This window comes from Pomacea canaliculata, linkage group LG9 (assembly GCF_003073045.1).
Source record: "Pomacea canaliculata isolate SZHN2017 linkage group LG9, ASM307304v1, whole genome shotgun sequence".
Lineage (NCBI taxonomy): Eukaryota > Metazoa > Mollusca > Gastropoda > Architaenioglossa > Ampullariidae > Pomacea > Pomacea canaliculata.
In genome coordinates this window covers 27,049,235-27,071,306 of record NC_037598.1, presented here as the reverse complement: position 1 = coordinate 27,071,306, position 22,072 = coordinate 27,049,235, and the positions used below count along the sequence as shown (strand labels likewise).

At 43.4% G+C, this 22,072-nt stretch overlaps 1 protein-coding gene and 1 long non-coding RNA gene across 2 annotated transcripts; both read right to left on the bottom strand.

The window, feature by feature from the left end:
• Positions 1 to 1,949: 1,949 nt before the first annotated feature.
• On the bottom strand, positions 1,950 to 4,671 carry LOC112572272 (galactosylgalactosylxylosylprotein 3-beta-glucuronosyltransferase 3-like). The gene is made up of 4 exons (XM_025251857.1): positions 4,622 to 4,671; positions 4,129 to 4,215; positions 3,735 to 3,944; positions 1,950 to 2,824 (listed from the first exon to the last, which is right to left on the bottom strand). The coding sequence occupies exons 2-4, from the start codon at positions 4,195 to 4,197 to the stop codon at positions 2,720 to 2,722; spliced, it is 384 nt and encodes a 127-aa protein (XP_025107642.1). The 5' UTR covers positions 4,198 to 4,215; positions 4,622 to 4,671; the 3' UTR covers positions 1,950 to 2,719.
• Positions 4,672 to 4,681: 10 nt separating this feature from the next.
• Positions 4,682 to 5,682, bottom strand: LOC112572271. Its single transcript, XR_003100963.1, has 3 exons — positions 5,571 to 5,682; positions 5,062 to 5,135; positions 4,682 to 4,755 (listed from the first exon to the last, which is right to left on the bottom strand). It is a non-coding gene; the product is annotated as an uncharacterized LOC112572271 (long non-coding RNA).
• Positions 5,683 to 22,072: the final 16,390 nt, after the last annotated feature.

The following is a 22,072-nucleotide window of genomic DNA, read 5'->3' as shown; positions in this document are numbered from 1 at the left end:
ATTTGAGTCCTTTATGTCCTGGTAGAAGTCACCACAGCTTTTTTATATTTTCACCTAAATCTTTAAAATTATATTATTTATTCTACTGTTTCGAAATTTTAAGATGTGTTTACTGATTATAAAGGTTTGTTCTGTTTGTACGGAGCTTGCTAATTACAGTAATGAAGATGACCAAGATGGTGTCGATAACAGCAAGTTTACCTGCCCAAATAATTCTCAGAGTTTGTCAGAGTTTTTACACAGCCGGCATCTGCAAACTTTGCCAAACTTGGGTAAAATACTTTTCCACCTATTTGTGAGACAATGTGAATGCAGAGAACATGATGCCATGGTGTTGCTTTGTATTCTGTTATTTCTTTCCTATGGATCTGACTCTGCCATCCTCGTTGCTGATTTAAAATACAATTTCTTCATTATTGATGGATTATTTTTTTTTCTTTTATTTTTTTTTCTTTTTTTGGTACAGCTGGGATACGAAGAAATCTTAAACTTTTGCTGGTTGCAGCCAGTAATACAACACAAGTTCATTCTTTTTGTAAGTTCAGCACTGGGTAGAAAGCATGTGAGAGCATGTTTTGGTGTCATCTGTGAGCTTGATCCTTAGACACAGGTATTGCTACTAATTGACTGGTATGCAGAAAGTGCTGTGTTCAGGACACTTGATCGGTCAATTTGCACATGTTCTGAATCAATCGTCAACACTGAAAAAAAAATTATGAACTTATCTTTGCCTTATATTACATATGCTACAAAAACGAGTATGTTTTCACATACCTGTTTTATAAAGATCAGAATTTTTTGTCACAAATTTCACTGGTGATATTGTGGTCACTCTGGCTAGAATGATTTGTGTATATTTGTGTGCATGTGTGTGGTGGTAGTGGTAGTAATTAGCCAATGGCATACATTGTTAGATATGAGACTACAATAAAAAGTTGGCCTTGATCTTGGCGATGTTGCATTGCCTCCTGCAATTGCAGTCCTTGACCTTTGTACCCAGTAGTGACACTGCCAGGGGGCAGGAAGATCCTCAGCATGGACACCAAGTCCAGAGTGGATGAAAACTGCTGCTGACAGTAAGTCCCGGGTGATGTTCTGTAACCAGGCCTGCCTGAAGCAGTTGCTTTGACCTCAAGAAGGGCAAACGTCACTGGAGCGTAGTTCTGAGGTCAATGTTCTGGAGACAAGGGAGATCAACACCCGTGGTGTGGTTTCATCACGACTAAAAAGGTTTCGCACACTCAGGCATGTGACACTGAACGTTGTGGCAGGTGTGTAGTCAGGTGAGCAGGTTGACAAAGACACGAGATGATCTGTGCCTTCTGTCACCTGTACCATCGCTTGGTCTTGTGTCAGGTCAGTGCCAATGAAGCATCGCCACAAGAAACATCTACGACAGACTGTGGGTTCTCGTTCTTGTTAAAAGTTAAACAAGTCAGTGCATGCACCATCACTAGCAAGGCCTCGAAAAGAAAACGACAGAACACTTACAAAACCTGCATGTGGTGAAGTTATCATCAGCATGACGATCATCTATGTGTGAGTGAGAAAGGAATGCGATGAATGGTAGAAAAAGAGAGATCGTATGTACTATGGTAATTATCCTGCAGCGATATTGTACACCTGACATCCGACTTAGTCATTGTTGAATTTGTATATCATAAAAGGCAGCCAAGAATAAAAAGATTGTTTTGAACACCTTAACATCTTGAGATTTATTTTGTGAAAGGGAGAGTAGGGGGTGTGTAGTGACGTATGTTGATGTTGTTTAGCTGTGTTGATGTTGCATAACTGTGTTGGTGTTGTATGACTTTAGGTTGATGTTGTTATGTAACTCTATGTTGACGTGGTGAATGTGTGGAAGTGGGTGGGTAGCGAAGTGCAAACAGGGATGATGAATGTGTGAGAGAGAGAGAGACAGAGAGAATGCCTTAGTTTACTAAAGCAAAATCGAAACAAAACTGTAGTGTAGAGCTATCACCCTGAAAGGAATGACAGAAAATATTTAATCGCACCAAACCTGATAAACTTAACAACCGACTGACATCTCAGTCAAATGTAACATAAACAGCTTGTGATGTTGTACCATAGATGGGACTGGACTTGATTTATAGACATTTGTTGACTACAGGCAGTAACACACTACTGAGAACATCAAGTGACATGACTACAGGTAATAATACAGTACTGAGAACATGAAGTTACGTGACTACAGATAATGTAAAACACTGCAAACATCAAGTGATGTGACTACAGATAATAATATATTAAGAACATCAAGTTACGTGACTACAGGTAATAATATATTAAGAAAGCCAAGTGACGTGACTACAGATATTATGATAAGTAGGTTCAGTTTCATAGTAGAGTGAGGTCAGGAACTGCTGGTGCAAACCTTACTATTAGCTCCATCTTTTATACACTAGTATTCTGTGTACTGCATGATGCACTCTGCCATTCGTTATTTTTAAGGGATTTTTATTTCCTTTTATAAAATCTTATAAAATCTTTTATGCTTGTTTTCAACAAACTAGACAAAAAATAAACTCCATTGATTAAAATGTTAATGGAGAAAGAGAGAGAGAAAAATGTCTATTCAATTAGTTCTAATAGGTTCTCTAGCTTTCGGTTTTGTAGTCAACTTGACAATACTAGCGAGACAGTGTGTAAGTGTCCACCAAGTGCAAACAGTAAGGTCAGTAATCGTGATGTGAGTAGATCATTGAAGTTTCTCCGCACGATCCTCCTGACGCTCGCTGTTGACAACGAACACAGGCGTCCCGTCGACCTCCGGAAGTACTGTCTTGGTGTGCCACGCCAGAACCTGAATGCAACATTGTCAAATGTCAGCTTAGTAAATGCAGAAACCCATGGGAACAGCAAATGAAACATTTAGAACTAGATTGTCAAATAATGCTACATTATCATATCCAGAGCTATAACCACTGGCAACAGTCCAATGCAAGCCTGTGATCTCGAAATGGATATGATGGTGGTTCACAGTGTCAACTGTCCTGTGCTGCGAACATGCCAGTCGAATTTGCTGTCTTTGGCGGAAACCTGATGACCACACTTAATAGAAAGCAATAATAAGGGCGGCTGTTTCATTATATAGTACTGAGCTCAGCTTGTGTCAGCATCTCGTGCTGTCTCCGCTGCTGTATACCACTTGTTGTTGGTGGGTAACTAGCTGACGCCCTTCTGTAGACGCTGTCAGGCCGCTGTGGTGTCTGTCAACTACACTTTCAGAATAACTCAATAACTGGCAGTCTGAAGTGATGTAACGGAGAGCTCTGTAGAATGTTTGCTCATTATCATCAGCTCCCAGATCCTGGCTGAAAATCCGCTAAACCGAGATGCACATCAATGTAGTGCAGAGAGAGAGAGAAAAAAAAAAAAGCTGACGAAGGTCAAGTACCTAACCGTTAAACCACGAACCTTGACTACGTCATTGACCAACATCCGTAACCGGAGCAAGTTCACGACAGAGTGCTCCCAACTTCTTATTGTCAATAGTAAACACACAATGAGTCACATTTTATCCCTCCGTCAACTCTAGAGTCGAGAGATCACATCGTCTGCTTCTTCTCTTTCCTTTCAGTCTATAGCTACTTCGCTAAGTCCTGTTTGTAGAGGTTAGGGTGGGAGGATGTGTCTGCCACCAGTCCAGTCAATATACCTTCCTTGGTCAAAGCATTGTGTAGGTAGTGACGTTACAGGTAAGCGTGACGCACCCTGGAGCAGTTGCCGTCTGGAGCTGTGGTGATGTCTGGCGACGAGACGTTAAGCAAAGTTATAAAGTCTGTCTCCAGGTGTCCCGACTCTGACGTGTGACTAAAGTTTGCACCTGGCTCCTGAGCGAGAAGGTCAAGGCCAACAGCAAAGGCTGCCATGTCTATGGGGTACTTTCTCCTAGGAGAAAACCCAGTCGTCCACCCGATTACCTGTAAGCGAGACAAGAAAGCTCGTGTCATTCTCATTTAAATGTGTCTCCTTGTTTCCACCTGTCCCATGCTGACTGTGTTTTCTTGTTTCCAGGTGTTGTACTACGTTACACGTGCGTTATGTGTTCAATATGTAACATATTGTGCTGTCACATTTCTTCTGTGTGACTGTGTGAACACTCACCTTTCCATTCACACAGACTGGTCCTTCTTCCAACAGTCCGCCCACAATACCGACCTTCCATGTGCTCATCTTGGTCGTGTTTCGAACCTGAGATAGAGGAAGACAATTTAAAGTGTAAGCGCCTTAACACCAACACCAACACCAACACCAACATCAACACCGATGACGAACACGGACCTCAGTTTGCCCCACAGCCGCTGATAAGGCTACACACGAGGTGAGGACTGGGGACAGGTGTCACATCATTGCAGTCACGTGTGCCAAGGGGAGAGTTGAGATACTAGAAGTTCTGTAACTTGGGAAACATTTTAAAAACTGAGCTACAGGTGTTTACACGCAGTCCTGTTTGTTTACAATATCTGTTTATGTATAATAAACACAGAACAGTTAGGACAATGTGCAGTACTTTGCGAAGACAGAAATCAAAACCAATTAAGATGCTAACAATAATAATTATCACAAAAATAAGAATTGAAAGAAACGTTGGTCTGACCACATCAAAAACTCTCAGGTCGTAGGTGTTGTCGTCATCAGCGAAGTACACGCCCCTGCACGTGACGAGGCAGGACATTGTGGCGGACCCACGCCAGCCCCGTGTTGCGCTGAGTCACACCTCGATGAGACTCACTGTAATACAGCGAGAGGACAGACAACACCTTGTACTCATCTTTCTCCTGTTTGTGTCGACATTGCACTGACATGATTCTCATTCTGTCAGATGATGTAGGCGACAGCATTGGACAATTTTCTGTAATGCGTGACCAGCTCGTTTGATGTTGTTTACAGCAGAATTACAAAACTTTATACAGAAATGAAAAAGAAAGAACAAACGAAGGAAGGAAAAAATTCAAAGTAAAAAAACACTCGAGATAGGAAGGGAGACAAAGAGAAAAAATGTTTAACGCAGAAAAGACAAATTTAAAAAAATCCTACTTTGCTAAGAGCCGCGTTCTTGCCACCAGATGTGTGATGTCAGGCACCTTACACTCCTTTGTTATCCTCTGTACCTGTCGCCAGTGAATTGATCAACTTGATCACAACTTAGTCCGTGTCTAGTACAACGAAATGTAAAGACTTATATCATGCCAAGTAGTTGAGAACTCTGGGAAACATAGCCTGTCACATCAAGAGAATTATTTGGAGACGTGTGACAAGAGTGGAGAAACATGTGGAGACTCCATCGTATGTATGTAGAAAACTAATTTATTGCAAAAGTCAGAGCAAAACAAACCAGAAACAAAACCATGTTTGAAATCGTGTCAACAAAAGGCAAGACTGTTGCTTCAGTTGTCTCATTAATACTGGTTACCGACCCCCAAACTCTCACCTGTCCACCCAGTCGTGACAACGCCTTGTCTTAAACACTTGAATACTTACATCCCACTAATAAAACACTCTTGACTACCCTCTCCCCCACCCCAACTCCATCCTACGCACCACACCAGCTCTGTTTTGTCGTCGCTGTCCTCGACGATGATCCACCTGACGTGCGGCGCTTGCATGAGGGTGTAACACAGACGTAGCAAGTCGGCTTCTTGCGTCGGCCGTTGGTACGTGGGGTGATGACGTAGGCTCTTGGGGGCAGATGGCGTTGTTGCTGTTGTTGTACGGAGTAGGTCAATTGACTGATGACTGTAAAGACTGTAAAGCCATGTTCCGTGTCCAGTTGGTGTGTGTAAGCTGTTGGCGAGCAAATAAGTCTTATTGCCGGAAAGTAGTCTGTAAACTTCATCATACGCTTGTCATAAGTTCCATGGATTTTATTTTCCAATAAAACTGATTGTTTTTAATAATACTAAGTTGTAATTTCCGTGAAATTTATTATACTATAAATAGTTTAATATTTACAAATAATTTCGAGCTGTGCTAGTAGCGTATATTCTTTCAGTCTCTAAAGATTGTACTCAGGGTGATTCTTTTTTGGGGTAGGTAAGCTGCTGAAGAAAAGTATGAGAGAGACATATACAAAGAATTTCACAAAACACAAAAAGTACTTACTGCTGATCACAAGAAATATGGCAACAAAACATGTGACGACGGCGGCGATCCTGCCTGCCCTCAAAGAACATGAACAGAACATTCAATAAGCCAAAACAACAAATAGTCAGTTAACCGATTGATATTGAATGATTGTTGAATACGTCCACGCATGCTCATGCACATGCATTCGTGTGTGTGTGTGTGTGTGTGAGTGGGTATGTGAGTGTGTGTGTGTTTTGCGTGTGCGCAGAAATCAGAAGTAACAAATTTACTCACATTTGAGAGCTTTGAGTCGCATGCTCATTGTGTTCGTGAGTGGAGAGCACGTGGACGGTTGTGCACCTTCCTTGACACAAAGAAGTGTTTGCTTGTTGACTGACTAAACCTAACAAATATATTACAAAAACATATCGCTTTGTCTCGAGGTGGAGACGAGCCGTATTCAATAAATATGTCAGCGTGTGAAAGTTTTATTTACCACCAGGTACAGATGGCGGTGTGCTTAACTCTGGAAACACTGTCGTAGTGGCTACGAAGAATAAAGGAACTTGCACAAAAGTTGCTTCCTGTAAAATGACATGCAGGATAGGCCCTGACTTGTCAATCACATCTTGATAAGCAATTAAATCTCAAAACACCTTTTCACACACCATCTTAGAGGAGTAGAAACCTTTTGGAGGATATTGCTGACAGCCAAGCACGTGCCGCCTCCTGATTTCATAACTACATTCACTTTCACGAACACAGTATCACTCCCTCTTCAGGTGACAGATCTTGTTAACTACATATATATAGGGTAGGCGTGTGGGTGGGTTTTTTTAATCCTTCCATCTATTGACGGGTGGCCACGTTTGTGTGACTGACGCCTTTTGCTCAACATCGATGTCGAAAGGATTTGCAACATTTGGTGAGATCAGCAGGTCCCTCCTGGTGTAACCATTGACATTTTACACCGATGTTACATCAGTTTTGAAAATACAAGAAGTTTAAACATTTGTTTTAAGATGCTGTCTTTATGAAGTGTGACACATGCAAGCAAAAGAAATCAAAGAAAGAAAGGGAAAGCCTTAAGTGGTCAGTTATGTCCACATAATTAATGGTTGAGAAATATAAGATGTGTAACATCTGTTTAGACACATTTTTTTAACCTTAGGTGTGTCCAGGTGTGATGTAACCCAACATGCTTTCTTGGTATTAGTGTCAGTATTAAGGTTATTTATTGTGTGGGCAAACAATACTTTATTTGCATCATATCTGTGTTGCTAAGACCATGCCAAGCTGGTCTCGAGTTCATATAAAGTTCGTATAAACATAGATATGTTTGTCGTCTTATTGATTCTCTTCACCCTCCTTGCACCCAACCAGCAAGATGTTACAGAAGTTTAAAAAAACCAACTGTTTCTATGGTTTTTTTAAAAAAAAATTCTCTATCAACGTGGGGAGATTAATCACTAGTCTTTTATATCTTTTATATTTTTACCCAACTCTTTAAAAGATTATTATTTATTTATTGTACTGTTTTGAAATTATAAGATGTGTTTACTGATTATAAAAGCTTTGTTCTGTTTGTATGCAGCTTGCTAATTACAGTAATGAGGATTACCAAGATGGTGTCGATAACAGCAAGTTTACCTGCCCAAATAATTTTGAGAGTTTGTCAGAGTTTTTACACAGCCGGCATCTGCAAACTTTGCCAAACTTGGGTAAAATACTTGTCCATGTATGTCTCCTGTGAAGAACTCCATGGCTGCGGTCTCCTGTCAGTGACGTATGTAGCCTGATATTCTTCTCTTTTGTCGCAGTGCATTCTGGTCTGAGGAGTCTCTCTACTTAGATATCCATACACAAAAGTAATAAAACTCAACAACAGCAACAACCAAGAAACACATAGACCTTTTAATCATGTAAAATATTCAAAAGAAATAAAAGTTGACTTTCAAATAACAGTCGCTTAGCGCCCATAAAATACCAAACCAAACAAAACAAACTTCTTTTCAACAGTTTTTCAGTTTTCGTTTTTCTCGCGGATGCACACACAGCCCGTTGGTGGAGGAAGAAAAACTTGTTGTGGCCTCCTACGTAAAGTAAATAAAATAACAAGATGTACAAATGTAAACAATCGATGACTTAATACTTGTCAGCAATAATAACCTAATGTCAGCTGTTTGGTCCGTTTAGTGAGAGCGACCACGACCTCGTATTGCTTGAACTGTCAGCGCCTGTAACAAAACGGAACAAATATCCATTAAACATCAACTTGGGGGAACTATGACAACAAGAAAACATATTCAGGATACGGATTTTTCCACGTTCAAACCCTGCAAGGGTGCCGAGAGCGATGAAGAAACAGTAAGGAGTGTTGCCAGTCCACCTGCTTCCTCCTGACCACCAGCACAACCTTTGGTCGACTGAAACTAGTCATGGGAGCATGTTGCCTGGGATGGTAGACCTATATGTAATGTGTCACATATTAGTATATATTTGTGCATAATTAGCATATAGTTTGTCGTAAGTCACTATGGTGGGGTTAAAGGAAACCTAAACATGTGGAGAAAACCCCCGAAGGTCAGGTCTGCAAGCACGTGTCACAAGAATGTCCCGAGACGAAATTCGAACTCAGGGCCTCTTACTACAATGGTGACCAGCCAATATTTTGCCCACTACGCCAGTGAGCGCCCTATTCAGCAGCAACAAACTGCTCGAGTGAAACGAAGGAAAGACTGCCAAGATGGCGGCTGATATTTCATGGCCGCTGGTAAAGAGAGAGCGTGATGGGCTGCGTTCACATCTCCTCCAACACCTCCCTTTGTTTCTTTCTTCCTCAGATTTCTGTAACTTCCAAAAGCTTTTTTTCTGTCTCTGCATGGGAACTAGTGGTTTTTCTTGTTTGACATTTTAACCATTGAGTGATGTCCTTTCAACCAATCGTCCAAAATTACAAGCGCTTAAAACCATTTTCCCTAATAAACACTTTCATCAGAAAATTGTGTGTGGCACCACCCTCCATTGTTTACTTTCATTGCATTTTTTCTCTTTCATGGTTGCATACGTTTGACGTCGCCATCTAGACCTACATCACACAGTCATTAATCACAACATGTCTGCGGACTATCCTAGGATCACAGTGACCTGACTCACAAGTCACGTGTCAAGTGTTAGCGTCAAGCCAACAGAAAATGTCAGAACTATTTTTAACCCCGCTTGCTCACAGAACAGTCTCGCCATTTATTATGCATTTTATGCTTTTTTACGAGCAGACTTGGTAATTACTGTAAAGTTTGCTCCCTTTCTCCTTTCGTCTTCTATCGCACTTGCTGTAAGCACACTACGTCCTGTACGTCCAACAGTAATCTCTTGCTGTAAGCACACTACGTCCTGTACATCCAACAGTAATCTCTTGCTGTAAGCACACTACGTCCTGTACATCCAACAGTAATCTCTTGCTGCAAGCACACTACGTCCTGTACGTCCAACAGTAATCTCTTGCTGCAAGCACACTACGTCCTGTACGTCCAACAGTATTCTCTTGCTGTAAGCACACTACGTCCTGTACGTCCAACAGTAATCTCGCGGACTCATAGCAAAGCTCAGTCACACCTTCTTTGTGCATGCAACTACCTCTGTTCGTGAGTCACAGAGTTTGAGGTTCTCGAACCTTCGGCCTGGGATATTATTCTCTCAACGGTTTGCACGGATGACGTGGCTTCTTGCACGTGCAAGGCACGAGCTGGAGGCTGCGGCAGTGTAGCGCGTGCCTTAGGTCAGCGTGACCTCAGTTCATTGTTCATCGCCGCTCGTACAGGCACGTTCGTCGTCTCAGTCCTCTGTGCTGGCGAGAGCAGCGGCTGGTCTTTGCTGCTGTGGCACAGTTTGAAAACACACAAAGACAGGGAGGCACTGAGGAAACACAGACAGAGAGACATTCACACACACACCAATTCGTGATAACACCTGCAGCAGTTGTGGTTGTGATGATGATGAGGATGGTAAAGGTGGTGATGTTGGTGATGGTGATGATTGTTCGATAAAGGAGGCGATGATGAAGGTAGCAAACCACAGTTGACACTCTTTGTGCTGAACGACAGAAGAAAAGTCAGCCCCTGCTCCCCCACCCACGTTTTCAAGGTGTGAGGTGTGTCTGCCACAGGTATTGTCGTTGTACAGCAACACTTCCCCAGTCCCACACCAACACCACCACAGCTGTGACATCAGGTCTTCAACTGCCCGCCATCCGTGGCCTGCATCTGGTTCACGCAGTCTGAGGTTCGATTACAAAAATGCAAAAACTTTGTTTCGTGTTTGACGGTGAACTTGCTGTACTCACTGATGTAGGTCGGTAGTTCGTGGAGAAATAACCTCTGAACCTTCTCCATTTTCCGCTGTAAATAAACGCCGCTGATGATGGAAACGATGATAAATAAGAAGCAGATTAGATAACGCCAGGATTTAATGAGATGAAAATGGAAGCGAAACAAATCTGTGCAGGTCAAGTTTTTAAAGGTGACCACTACTTGGATAGTGCATCATCATCATCATCATCATCATCATCATCGCGGCCGTGAGTGCTGGAAGTCGCAGGGCGTCTGTGCAGGTTACAAGCGCCACCTTGTGGCCGAGGTCGTGACTTCCGGTAAAGCCACAGAGTCTGTAGGTTGTGTATGGGTGGACCAGTACCTGGCTGGTTCTTTGAGCTGACAGAGGTAGGGTTAGGTCGCTGCTCACTACCACTCCCTCCCCCATTCAGCCACCTAATAGCGTACACTTGATGGCGACAAGAGGACTGTTGGGAGTTGTTAGTGTGACTGTTAGTGTGACTGCTTGACTACAGTGTTGTTAGTGTGACTGTAAGTGTGACTGTCAGTGTGACTGTTTGACTCAGCGCTGTTAGTGTGACTGTTAGTGTGACTGTTTGACTACAGTGCTGTTAGTGTGACTGTAAGTGTGACTGCTTGACTACAGTGTTGTTAGTATGACTGTTAGTGTGACTGCTTGACTACAGTGTTGTTAGTGTGACTGTTAGTGTGACTGCTTGACTACAGTGTTGTTAGTATGACTGTTAGTGTGACTGTTTGACTACAGTGCTGTTAGTGTGACTGTAAGTGTGACTGCTTGACTACAGTGTTGTTAGTGTGACTGTAAGTGTGACTGTCAGTGTGACTGTTTGACTCAGCGCTGTTAGTGTGACTGTTAGTGTGACTGTTTGACTACAGTGCTGTTAGTGTGACTGTAAGTGTGACTGCTTGACTACAGTGTTGTTAGTGTGACTGTTAGTGTGACTGCTTGACTACAGTGTTGTTAGTGTGACTGTTAGTGTGACTGTTTGACTACAGTGCTGTTAGTGTGACTGTAAGTGTGACTGCTTGACTACAGTGTTGCTAGTGTGACTGTTAGTGTGACTGCTTGACTACAGTGTTGTTAGTGTGACTGTTAGTGTGACTGCTTGACTACAGTGTTGCTTAGTGTGACTGTTAGTGTGACTGCTTGACTACAGTGCTGTTAGTGTGACTGTAAGTGTGACTGTTTGACTACAGCACTGTTTGTGTGACTGTCAGTGCGGCTACTTGAGGTACAACGCACATCATACACGTACATGAGAGTGCACACAAGTTAACATGTGTTAGCATCAGAGATGCAGTGCACTCATACACTAATCCTCACTAGTTAGTAATTAACACATACACTACTCCTCACTAGTTAGTAATTAACACTAACACTGATACACTAATCCTCACTAGTTAGTAATTAACACTAACACTCATACACTAATCCTCACTAGTTAGTAATTAACACTAACACTCATACACTAATCCTCACTAGTTAGTAATTAACACTAACACTCATACACTAATCCTCACTAGTTAGTAATTAACACTAACACTGATACACTAATCCTCACTAGTAGTAATTACACTACTCCTCACTAGTTAGTAATTAACACTAACACTGATACACTAATCCTCACTAGTTAGTAATTAACACATACACTACTCCTCACTAGTTAGTAATTAACACTAACACTGATACACTAATCCTCACTAGTTAGTAATTAACACATACACTACTCCTCACTAGTTAGTAATTAACACTAACACTGATACACTAATCCTCACTAGTTAGTAATTAACACATACACTACTCCTCACTAGTTAGTAATTAACACTAACACTGATACACTAATCCTCACTAGTTAGTAATTAACACATACACTACTCCTCACTAGTTAGTAATTAACACTAACACTGATACACTAATCCTCACTAGTTAGTAATTAACACATACACTACTCCTCACTAGTTAGTAATTAACACTAACACTGATACACTAATCCTCACTAGTTAGTAATTAACACTCACACACTAATCCTCACTAGTTAGTAATTAACACTAACACTGATACACTACTCCTCACTAGTTAGTAATTAACACTCACACACTAATCCTCACTAGTTAGTAATTAACACTAACACTCATACACTAATCCTCACTAGTTAGTAATTAACACTAACACTGATACACTAATCCTCACTAGTTAGTAATTAACACATACACTACTCCTCACTAGTTAGTAATTAACACTAACACTGATACACTAATCCTCACTAGTTAGTAATTAACACATACACTACTCCTCACTAGTTAGTAATTAACACTAACACTGATACACTAATCCTCACTAGTTAGTAATTAACACTCACACACTAATCCTCACTAGTTAGTAATTAACACTAACACTCACACACTACTCCTCACTAGTTAGTAATTAACACTAACACTGATACACTACTCCTCACTAGTTAGTAATTAACACTCACACACTAATCCTCACTAGTTAGTAATTAACACTAACACTCATACACTAATCCTCACTAGTTAGTAATTAACATTCACACACTACTCCTCACTAGTTAGCAATTAACACTAACACACATCTAATAACACACTGCCTTCACTCCAACTCCAACTCAAACTGACTTCCGCTAAGACATACTAGTAGAGAATCGTGAATCTCTGTATAAAGATACCATGAGCAAGCCAAGTTCATTACCTTTTGTGAGAAACAAAGAAAAAAGGAAGGAAGGAAGGAAATAAATTAATAAACAAAGGAAGGAAAGTAGGCTACAGTATCTATAAGTTGATCCTCTTGACTGACTGGTGTTTTAGAAAAAAAAATTGTGGGACACAGAAGCTTTGAAGTGTTGCCAGAAGCTGCTGCCGCCAAGTGCTGGTACTTCAGTGTTTAATTAAATCTCTCTCTAGCGCGGCGCCTTCAAAGGCTGTCAGTGTCTGGCATGATTAATGCCGTGTGTCCTGACACTCACCCTGAGACATGTCAGCCACATCCTGGCTCTCGCTCTGTACCTCCATTGCTCTGTCTTTCTCTCCTCTTCATCTGTTTTCTGGAACCTACCCAGTCTCATTAACAAATACCATCTACATTACAAGGATCCAGTGTTGGTTCGGCATTACATTGGTCCAACAACAACAACAACAACAACAACAACAACAACAACAACAACAACAACAACAACGGTGTCTTCCATGAAGCAATACTTTTACTGCACATGTCTTGCGATATACAGAGCTCAAAAATGAGCGCTCATTATAAAACTTGATTATAAATCATCACCTTTTAATTTTAAACTTTCTAAAGAATATATTGTTTGTCAAACGGTTTCGACTAGCAATGCCAAGGATATAAACATAAATTACAGAACGAATTAATGAGGTTCTGACACATTTAAAACAGAAATCTTAGAAGCATGGTTGTGATTGTGTGTGTGTCGGCCCGTATCATTACCGTCGACCAAATCACGTGACAGCTGGCAGCCAATCCGATTGAATGCCGTAAAAGGATTTTGCAGTTTGCCGACATCTGATCGCGGCGCCAGTCGCTCCATTCGATTGTCGTCTGGTGTTCCGCCGAGGGCTTTAGACAGACTGGATCCCGTGACAGCCTCGACATCGATTGACACATCACAGACGTTACTTACACGTGTACGACATTACACACCCCAGTCCTGCCTCGATGTCGCCACTGGGGTAACTGTCACCCGCACAAACTGTTTCTTTGCCGTTGTCTGTCTGTCTGTCCGTCCGTCTGTCTGTCCACAGTTAGAAGTGTGTTGGATTTTACCTACGCATCCATTAGAGTATCGTGGGATAAAGAAAGCCATTCGATCACAGTTTTCTGTAGATGTACTACACGTAATTCCTGATTTTATTTGTGATCAAATTATAAAAGCTCTTCTGGAACATTCGTGCACACAGTCTGATTTGTGCTGTGCACCTGAAATAAATGTGCTTCGTACTCGACTAACTGTCACACTGCACCACTGTATTAGTGTCACACACACACTGTGTCACACTGTACATCACTGTATTAGTGTCACACTGTACATCACTGTATTAGTGTCACACTGTACATCACTGTATTAGTGTCACACTGTATTAGTGTCACACTGTCACTGTATTAGTGTCACACTGTACATCACTGTATTAGTGTCACACTGTACATCACTGTATTAGTGTCACACTGTACACCACTGTACTAGTGTCACACTGAATACCACTGTATTAGTGTATTACTCTTCAAATGAAAACTAGCCTCGGCTTTGTTCTATGTCTTAAGTCAGATAAATGAAATAATGCAGCATCGTCATCGTAATCGTAATCGTCGTCGTTACCGTCGCCGTTATCATTGTTGTGATTCTTACTATCATCTGGGACGATGAAGAGGTTATGGTGACTGAACAGAATGAAAATAAGTAAGAGGTTCCACTACTTGGCACCCGAACTCAGTAAATTGATGAGAGAGCTGCATAGAGAGAGAGAGCTGAGAGAGGGGGAGAGAGCAGAGAGAGAGAGGAGAAAGAAGAGAGAGGGAGGAGAAAGATGGAGAGAGAGAGGAGAAAGATAGAGAGAGGGGAGAGAGGGAGAGGCAGTGTAACCCAGACAGGATCCCCTCGCCCCGAATCTCTCAGACGCTCTCAAGACGATCCTCGGCCAAGACTGCGGGCATCTCCGTGCATCCCTCACGTGCTCCAGGGCTTGTCCATCGACCTGACGTCATCTATCCTTCCACAAGTGCGTCCACGCTCTGCCCAGCCCTCTCCCCCTCCAAAGTCCCTCCTTCCACCCCATCGCCCGCTACCTCCATTCCTTCAGACCCCTGGGGGTGTACATCCCGAATCTGGTCAGCTTACTGACATCAACAACCTGATCAGATTGCAGCTCAGGAAACAAAACAACAGAAAACAAAATCCGTTGTTGCCAAGCCAGCACGCCATTATTTCAGGTCTTTAATCACACTTTCTCAGCACAGCGCCGGGATCAATCAATCAATCAATCAATCAATCAATCAATCAATCAATCAATCAATCAATCAATCAATCAAGTCACGTCGCGGACTTGGCTGAGCAAAGGAATCGCCAAGTACGATAACCCCGGGCCACCTCACGCACCAACGGCGCTAATTGTTATTGATGGCGCCACTGTCGTGTAAACAGGGGAGGTCAGTCTTGCTACTTTCTTGGCATCCGGCTCAAACAATCACATCCATTACACGTGAACTGGTTCTTGAAGGCTTTTGTCCGATAGCAACTGAACTTTACTCTCGCTGCTGTTTTTTTCCCTCCGGAATCATCATCTTTATCAACAGCAATCAGTGGCGACAACTCCAGAACTGATGTGTATTTAACAAAACCTGAAGAGATTAGAAATTACTAGCAAATAATTTTCATGATTAATGTTTATTTTTCACTCATTCTTTTTTCACACTCCACCTGGAAAATAATTGTCAGCCTTTCCGTGTGAACCAATTACCAGTTAATAAACTTTCTCTCGCAACTTCAAGTAATGTCAACTTCATCATTTATTTACTCCTTCCTTCTCGCGAAAATTCTCGTAACAGATCGCGTTCTCCGAATCCTGAAAATCTTCAGATATGCACACTCCAGTTTCGATCATCCCTCAGGTACAGGCAAGACGTTTCTCGTTCTCTTTCATATTTCCTCTCTGGTAATGAGCGAGGAGGAAGACCCTCTTAGAGCAACCCCTTAGCAGCTGGAGGAAGGGAAGATGGTCTAGGGAGGAATTAGGGTGTGGAGAAAAATGGCGTTGTCCAGCCAGACTGGATTCAGTTTGCTTTGTGCTTTGTTGTCTGGAAGGACCCCATTGACCTCAGTTATCTACAAGATTTACCTGCCTCTCACTTTTCATCCTTGATTCCGGTGTCCGTGACATTGATGTAACACAATAGATCGAACGGGATTATTGTGAATGCACTAATGAACTAATTAAATTAACAATCCATCGACCAATGGATCAACTGATCCTTCAGTCCTCTACTCCAGTTCATGCGCTTACATTACCCGGATGTTGTCGATGTTCACTTTGACCTTTTCGCTGAGTGTGATGGGATATCAACGCCAGAGGCTGTTTGTGGCGCCAACAGCTGATAGCCGACTGACATCCTCGATGACAGGTCGATGACAGGTCGACGACAGGCAGTTGGCCTTGAACCTGCTCTCCTGTGGAGAGTCTCATTGTGGACACGTATTATGGACTGCTTGCAAACGCAATTTTCTCCGCGTTACCTTCTAAAATCTAGAACGAGGCCAAAGCACGTTGACGAGGGACAAAAGCTCAACCTTTAGGGTCTGCTGTGTTTTTACTTTAGTGGAGAAGCGAACGTCGAGGACTTTTGTTAAAGGAAAAGAAGTGACTAAATAATTTATTGCAAGTCTATTGAGCACTTTGAGAATTTTACCACAGTTGTAAATATCAAGAAACTATAGTAAGAAACTAAAATGTTGTCGAGCTGCGGCAAGTCGTCGTCGTGTCGAGCGGCCTTGACCTGAACCCCTGGGTTACGTCCCCACTTTGGAGAGTTCAAGCGGATACACATCATCGGTCGTGTACCAGCGCAGTTAGTCTACAGGGTATTTGCGCTTGATAGATGTTACGATGACGAGGATACAACTGTATAGTATACACAGCCAGATGGGGAGCTTGGTGGGTGGCCGGCAGAGGTCGCTCTTAGCGAGAGGAGGACAGGAGCAGAGCAGAGGTCAGTACCCGGACAAGTTCTCTTTCTGGGTGGTGCGCTTTGTTTCACCGAAAGCCCGCATCATGTCGCCAGTAGAGGTCTTCACTACAGGGGCTCACAGGTCATAAGCAGGGTCAGGGCGATTTTTCAGTCCTGATTGTTTGCACGTGATGAAGTCACACGTCCCGCGCCATCTGCTGACTCATCTGTCATGGCGGCTGTCTGCCGGACACGTGACTTAGGCCACGTGACTGATGCACCTCTGCTACCTGCGCTCTCTTACAAGCGTTTGTGTCGGTGTTTGTGTTTTGTGTGTGTGTTTTATGCGCTTGCATGCATTTTTGACCATGTCTTAGGTTTTGTGTATTGTGTGTGTGTGGAGAGTACATGCGTTCTTGCGTGCATTTATCAGTGTGAGTGCTCGAGCTTTTCTTTATGTCTTTAAAAAAAAATAATGAAAAGATTCTCTCTCTTACACACACACACATGGTCTAAGATGGCGAAGCCTAATATTCACTCGGACATCTCCTGTGTAAAATATGAAAACAGCACTGAGCGCCTGCTTCACTCTCTCCAGTAATGGATTCCATCATCCTGACTAAACAGCTTGGTCACTGCAGATAAGATGAAGTGTATTCAGTTATGACCCATCTGTGGCCAAGTTCCTTCCGATTCCAACCACGAGGATTGTGATCACATGAAAGCACTTTCTGCCGCTGCTGCGTGGCCTGAGCTGTCTCGCTGAAGTCTTTTTCATCACTCAGTCTCATCTTCATAAGTCGAAGACTTCATTTCCTCGACGAACAGGTCGGTTTTTTCCCAAAGATTGCAGACACCACGTGTGCTTCTGATGCCTAAAGGCGGGATTATCTCCCCGTTATTGCGTGACGTCGCTGTAGGAAAAAGGAGCGAGGACGGCAGGAAGTCACGTGGACAGAATCAATAGACTGATGGGTTGATGCTCGGCTAAAGCTCGGCTGACTCATACTCACGGCCCCAGACTTACTGGCGCAGCAAGGAAAACTATTGCTGATAGTATCGCTGCGTATCGTAGCTGTATCTTTGCCTCACCATCGCTGTATCTTTGTCGTGAGAAAGATAGTTGTGTCCCTTAGATAGGCTTAGCATGGCGACATGGCGGCGAGTGCTTCTGCAATTCCGACTGCTGCAAGATGGCGACGGAGAGAAGATTAATACCGCCATGAGAGATAGAAAACAGGGAGGGAGAGAACGGGGAGGACGACGTGAGAGGGTAGAATGGGACGAGTAGGGGGGCCGGAGTTGTCTGCGACGATTCTGTTATAAGCTGACTATACCTGTGTATCAGTCACAGCTGACCATACCTGTGGGAGGAGACATATTGGCCCTCACTTGGAGTGAAGACGATCAGGGGCCATTAACTCCTAAATACTCTTTAAGAGTCTCTGTGGAGATGACATAGGCCAAAACGGTCTTTAGGCGAGTAACTGGGGAGAGGGGAGAATCATTGAAAGATGTCCACATCATGCACACATCTGAACTCCCTAAAACCAGAGGTGACCGCGAGCTGGAATGCCCACTTTGCACTTAATGTCGGATGTCCCTAGTGTACAACGTTTGATGTTAGCGCCACCAAGCCGACACAGGAAGTGAACAGGTAGCCCGACTAGGTGGCGTCTCTCTCCACAGTTGCGTTACAGGTAGGGGAGGGGGATAGAAGGGGTGAATTGGTAAAAGTAATCAGTGTGATCACCTGTCCATCGTGTACTAGCTTTTGGTCGTAGTTAGGTAACAGAATGGTTGGAAGTGAGTGTATAGCACGCTTGGCAAGTCGCGAGAGACGATGATCCCCGAGGATGAGGATTTATCATTGCAACCATTGAGAGTTCGCGTCTAGCACTGGGCTCTCCAGGGAAAGGGTCAATGAAGAGACTGATCAAGGTGGTTGATATCAGATCGTCTGCTGAGAGTGCTGGACACGTGACTACTCAGCACGACTTTACTCAGCTGTGCAGACTCGCTCTGTGACACTTCATGCCGCCAGTGGATGTTTGGTCTCGAGGCCTGTGGACAAGCTTTGGTCCCTCACTAGACACTGATAGACACCACTTCCGTCTATGGAAGGACACATGGTGACACAAGGGACGTGACTCGTGTGTCAGTATTCGTGTGAAAGCAGTTACCATCGACGAGGACATCATCGGATTTCATTCGCCAGTAAACATCGGGGACCTCCACAAACGAGAGACACAAGTGACGAGTGTGTGTCGCACGAGTATAGTGTGGTGTGTGTGGTAACTAAGGTAACTAGACCGTGACTCACATTATATGGATGACAGATCAGGAATTGTAAAAGGGAGCCATAGAGGACGAGCCATATTTTGAATCTTCGAAGTTATTGTATTATCTGTATCTTCTTGTACAAATCTTTTGATTTGATTAGAATTGTCTGTGTCACGCTAAAGTGCCTTCAGGTGATTATTCTGGAATGTTAGGCTGGTGGAGTCAATTGTATTATCTTTACCTGTAATTTAGCGTGTTTCGCATACATGTAGATGTCGGCGTGGTTGGCGAGGGCATCGAGTGTAATCAGTCCAAGGGCAGCGGCTCCATCACCTCTGTCCATTTCGCCCACCCGTACCCGAGGTTGACGACACACACACACATGCACACATTCCACAAATTTCGGTCTGTTGAGCTCACCTGTATATGTCACACCCACTAATTTTTTTTTTTAAAAATCTCTACTTGTTTATAAGCCGCAGATATCCACAAGCATTTCATCTCGTTTTCTGCATGATGAGGGTGTATGCTTCAGCAGCTGACCTGAATGCTTCATTTGTATGGTGCTTTGATTTAAAAATGTGAACAGTTAGCACTGTAACAACGTGAACAGTTAGCACTGTGACAACGTGAACAGTTAGCACTGTAACATGGAGCTCATCGAAAAAAATAAAAATAAATCGAAATCTCGGGAAAAATCCGCAAACAAGCCGCTTTCTTGCTTAAGCCGCGGGGTTCAAACCTGAGGTCACAAGTCGCGGCTTACAGTCCGACATTCACAGTACATACTTACTGACACACATATTGTACAGATTATTCCGTGAGTAAAAGCCAATGAAACGGTTGAAACTGTACAGCCATAGCATGATCTCATCGTCCGTCGTCACGAGACGAGAGCTTCTGTCACAGTTTTGTGAGTAAGCGGAAGTGACGTCACTGGAAAAGTGAGGCCAGTCTACTGTTGACCGAGCTGACTTCATCGTAACCGTCTCCACGTGTAATGTTTCGTCCTCGCTAATATTTCACGCCGAGAAAGATCGTGTGCGGAAACGAGACCTGAACCCACAGCCCTCTCTATACTTCCGTCCTCTCTTCGAGATAACACATTCTAGATTGTCTTTCTTTCCTTTTTCTTTTGCTCTCTCTCTCTCTCACATAACCAGGAACTACGAACAGAATTATTAATTATTATTTTCCTGAAATCTCAGGAACGGAAGCCCGATAGCTCCCGTAAATATGATTCCCTAAGAGATTAGAGGACTGGAGGAAGGCTGCGGACTCGTGAGAGAAATAAAACTCGAAACTGTTTAACGGCCTGTCATATCCAGCCACTGGTTGTTTTGTTTCCCTGACAAGAACCCACTGACCCCCGTAACGTGACCCCGCTGTTTTCATCTTTCTCCGCACGTTGCTTCACGTGTTCTGCGATACCCGACATTCCGGCAACAATACAGCGCAGTCCTACAACTGTACCCCACTGCCCTCCCGCCTGCCCCCGTCTACCCACCCGTCGTTCTGCGAGAGGGAGCCACATTCCCGCGCGCCATCGTCATACGTGAACGACGCGATGATTGAGGGAGCGAACCTGGTGCCGGGTACAGCGGAGCCTGTCTGCGACGGCGTCCTTGTCCACACCCGCACAGCGGCAGCCTGGCAACCTGACCCTCCAGCAACTCATTGCCAAGATTCAGCATTCGAATATCATTCAAACCATGAGGAAGGCATGGGCTAATGGAGATAGCCTTTTCCCTGACAGTTTGCAAGGTTGACCGCCGGATGTTTTCTCAGGTACTCTGGTTTCCACCTTCACCACCCCTTCCCTTCAATGGGTAAAATAGACGCGATGTGAAACCACTTTTATATTAAAAGAAACAACTAACCACAAACAAACAACACAAGCATTCTTACAAGAGTTTTCGTGGGGTTCCAGGACCTCTGGGCAGTCTTTTCTAAAGGTATTTTGTCCTTTTCTGTCAACATGCAAGATAGAATGATTAAGATAAAATAAAAACACAGAGATCAAAAGCCAGACTAGCGCCGCCATGTTCCAGACTCGGCCCCACACATGGGCGAACTTTCAGCTGATGACCTGACCTCCCAAACAGAGTTGAACTTCTTGCCTTTAAATGTTAAGCCTCTTTTCATCAGATGCCAAGAGAAGGCAACCGCACATACTCATCTATACGCATGTCTTTTCTGTCCATTTTGTCTTCCTGTCTGCCGGTCTGTTTCCAGTTGCTGTCTTTGTACGCCTGCTGCGAATACACAAGAACTGAAGCGTACAGCTTGCTCAGCACATAGCCCCACATACTTACAGAATGCATATATATATAAGCATGTTAACATGGGGAGGGGGAATTGATATTTTACGCCGAGCCAGCAGCTAAGACTGTATCATGGCAGGACAGACAGCCCTGGAAACAGATGCTACACGCCGAGAAAGAACAGATGCCCGAGACGAGATCTGAACCCAGGACAAATGGCGGCACTCGCATAAACTCGTGCAGAAAAAGGTCAACAACACAGGGATTACATATTAATACGTTCACGTTGTCATAGCAACATCCCATGAGAAATCAGAGAGCTTTAAAAGGTATGCACGTGGGAAAACAAGTCTGATATGTTTACAGTGAGATACGATGGTGATGTTAATAGA

Excerpts from the sequence above, each read along its gene's own strand:
- LOC112572272 (XM_025251857.1), bottom strand. The coding sequence starts at position 4,197 with ATGAGCACATGGAAGGTCGGTATTGTGGGCGGACTGTTGGAAGAAGGA. Across the intron at positions 3,945-4,128 it reads CAGTCTGTGTGAATGGAAAG|GTAATCGGGTGGACGACTGG; the intron begins GTGAGTGTTCAC and ends TCTCGCTTACAG. Across the intron at positions 2,825-3,734 it reads CAGACGGCAACTGCTCCAGG|GTTCTGGCGTGGCACACCAA; the intron begins GTGCGTCACGCT and ends TGTTGCATTCAG.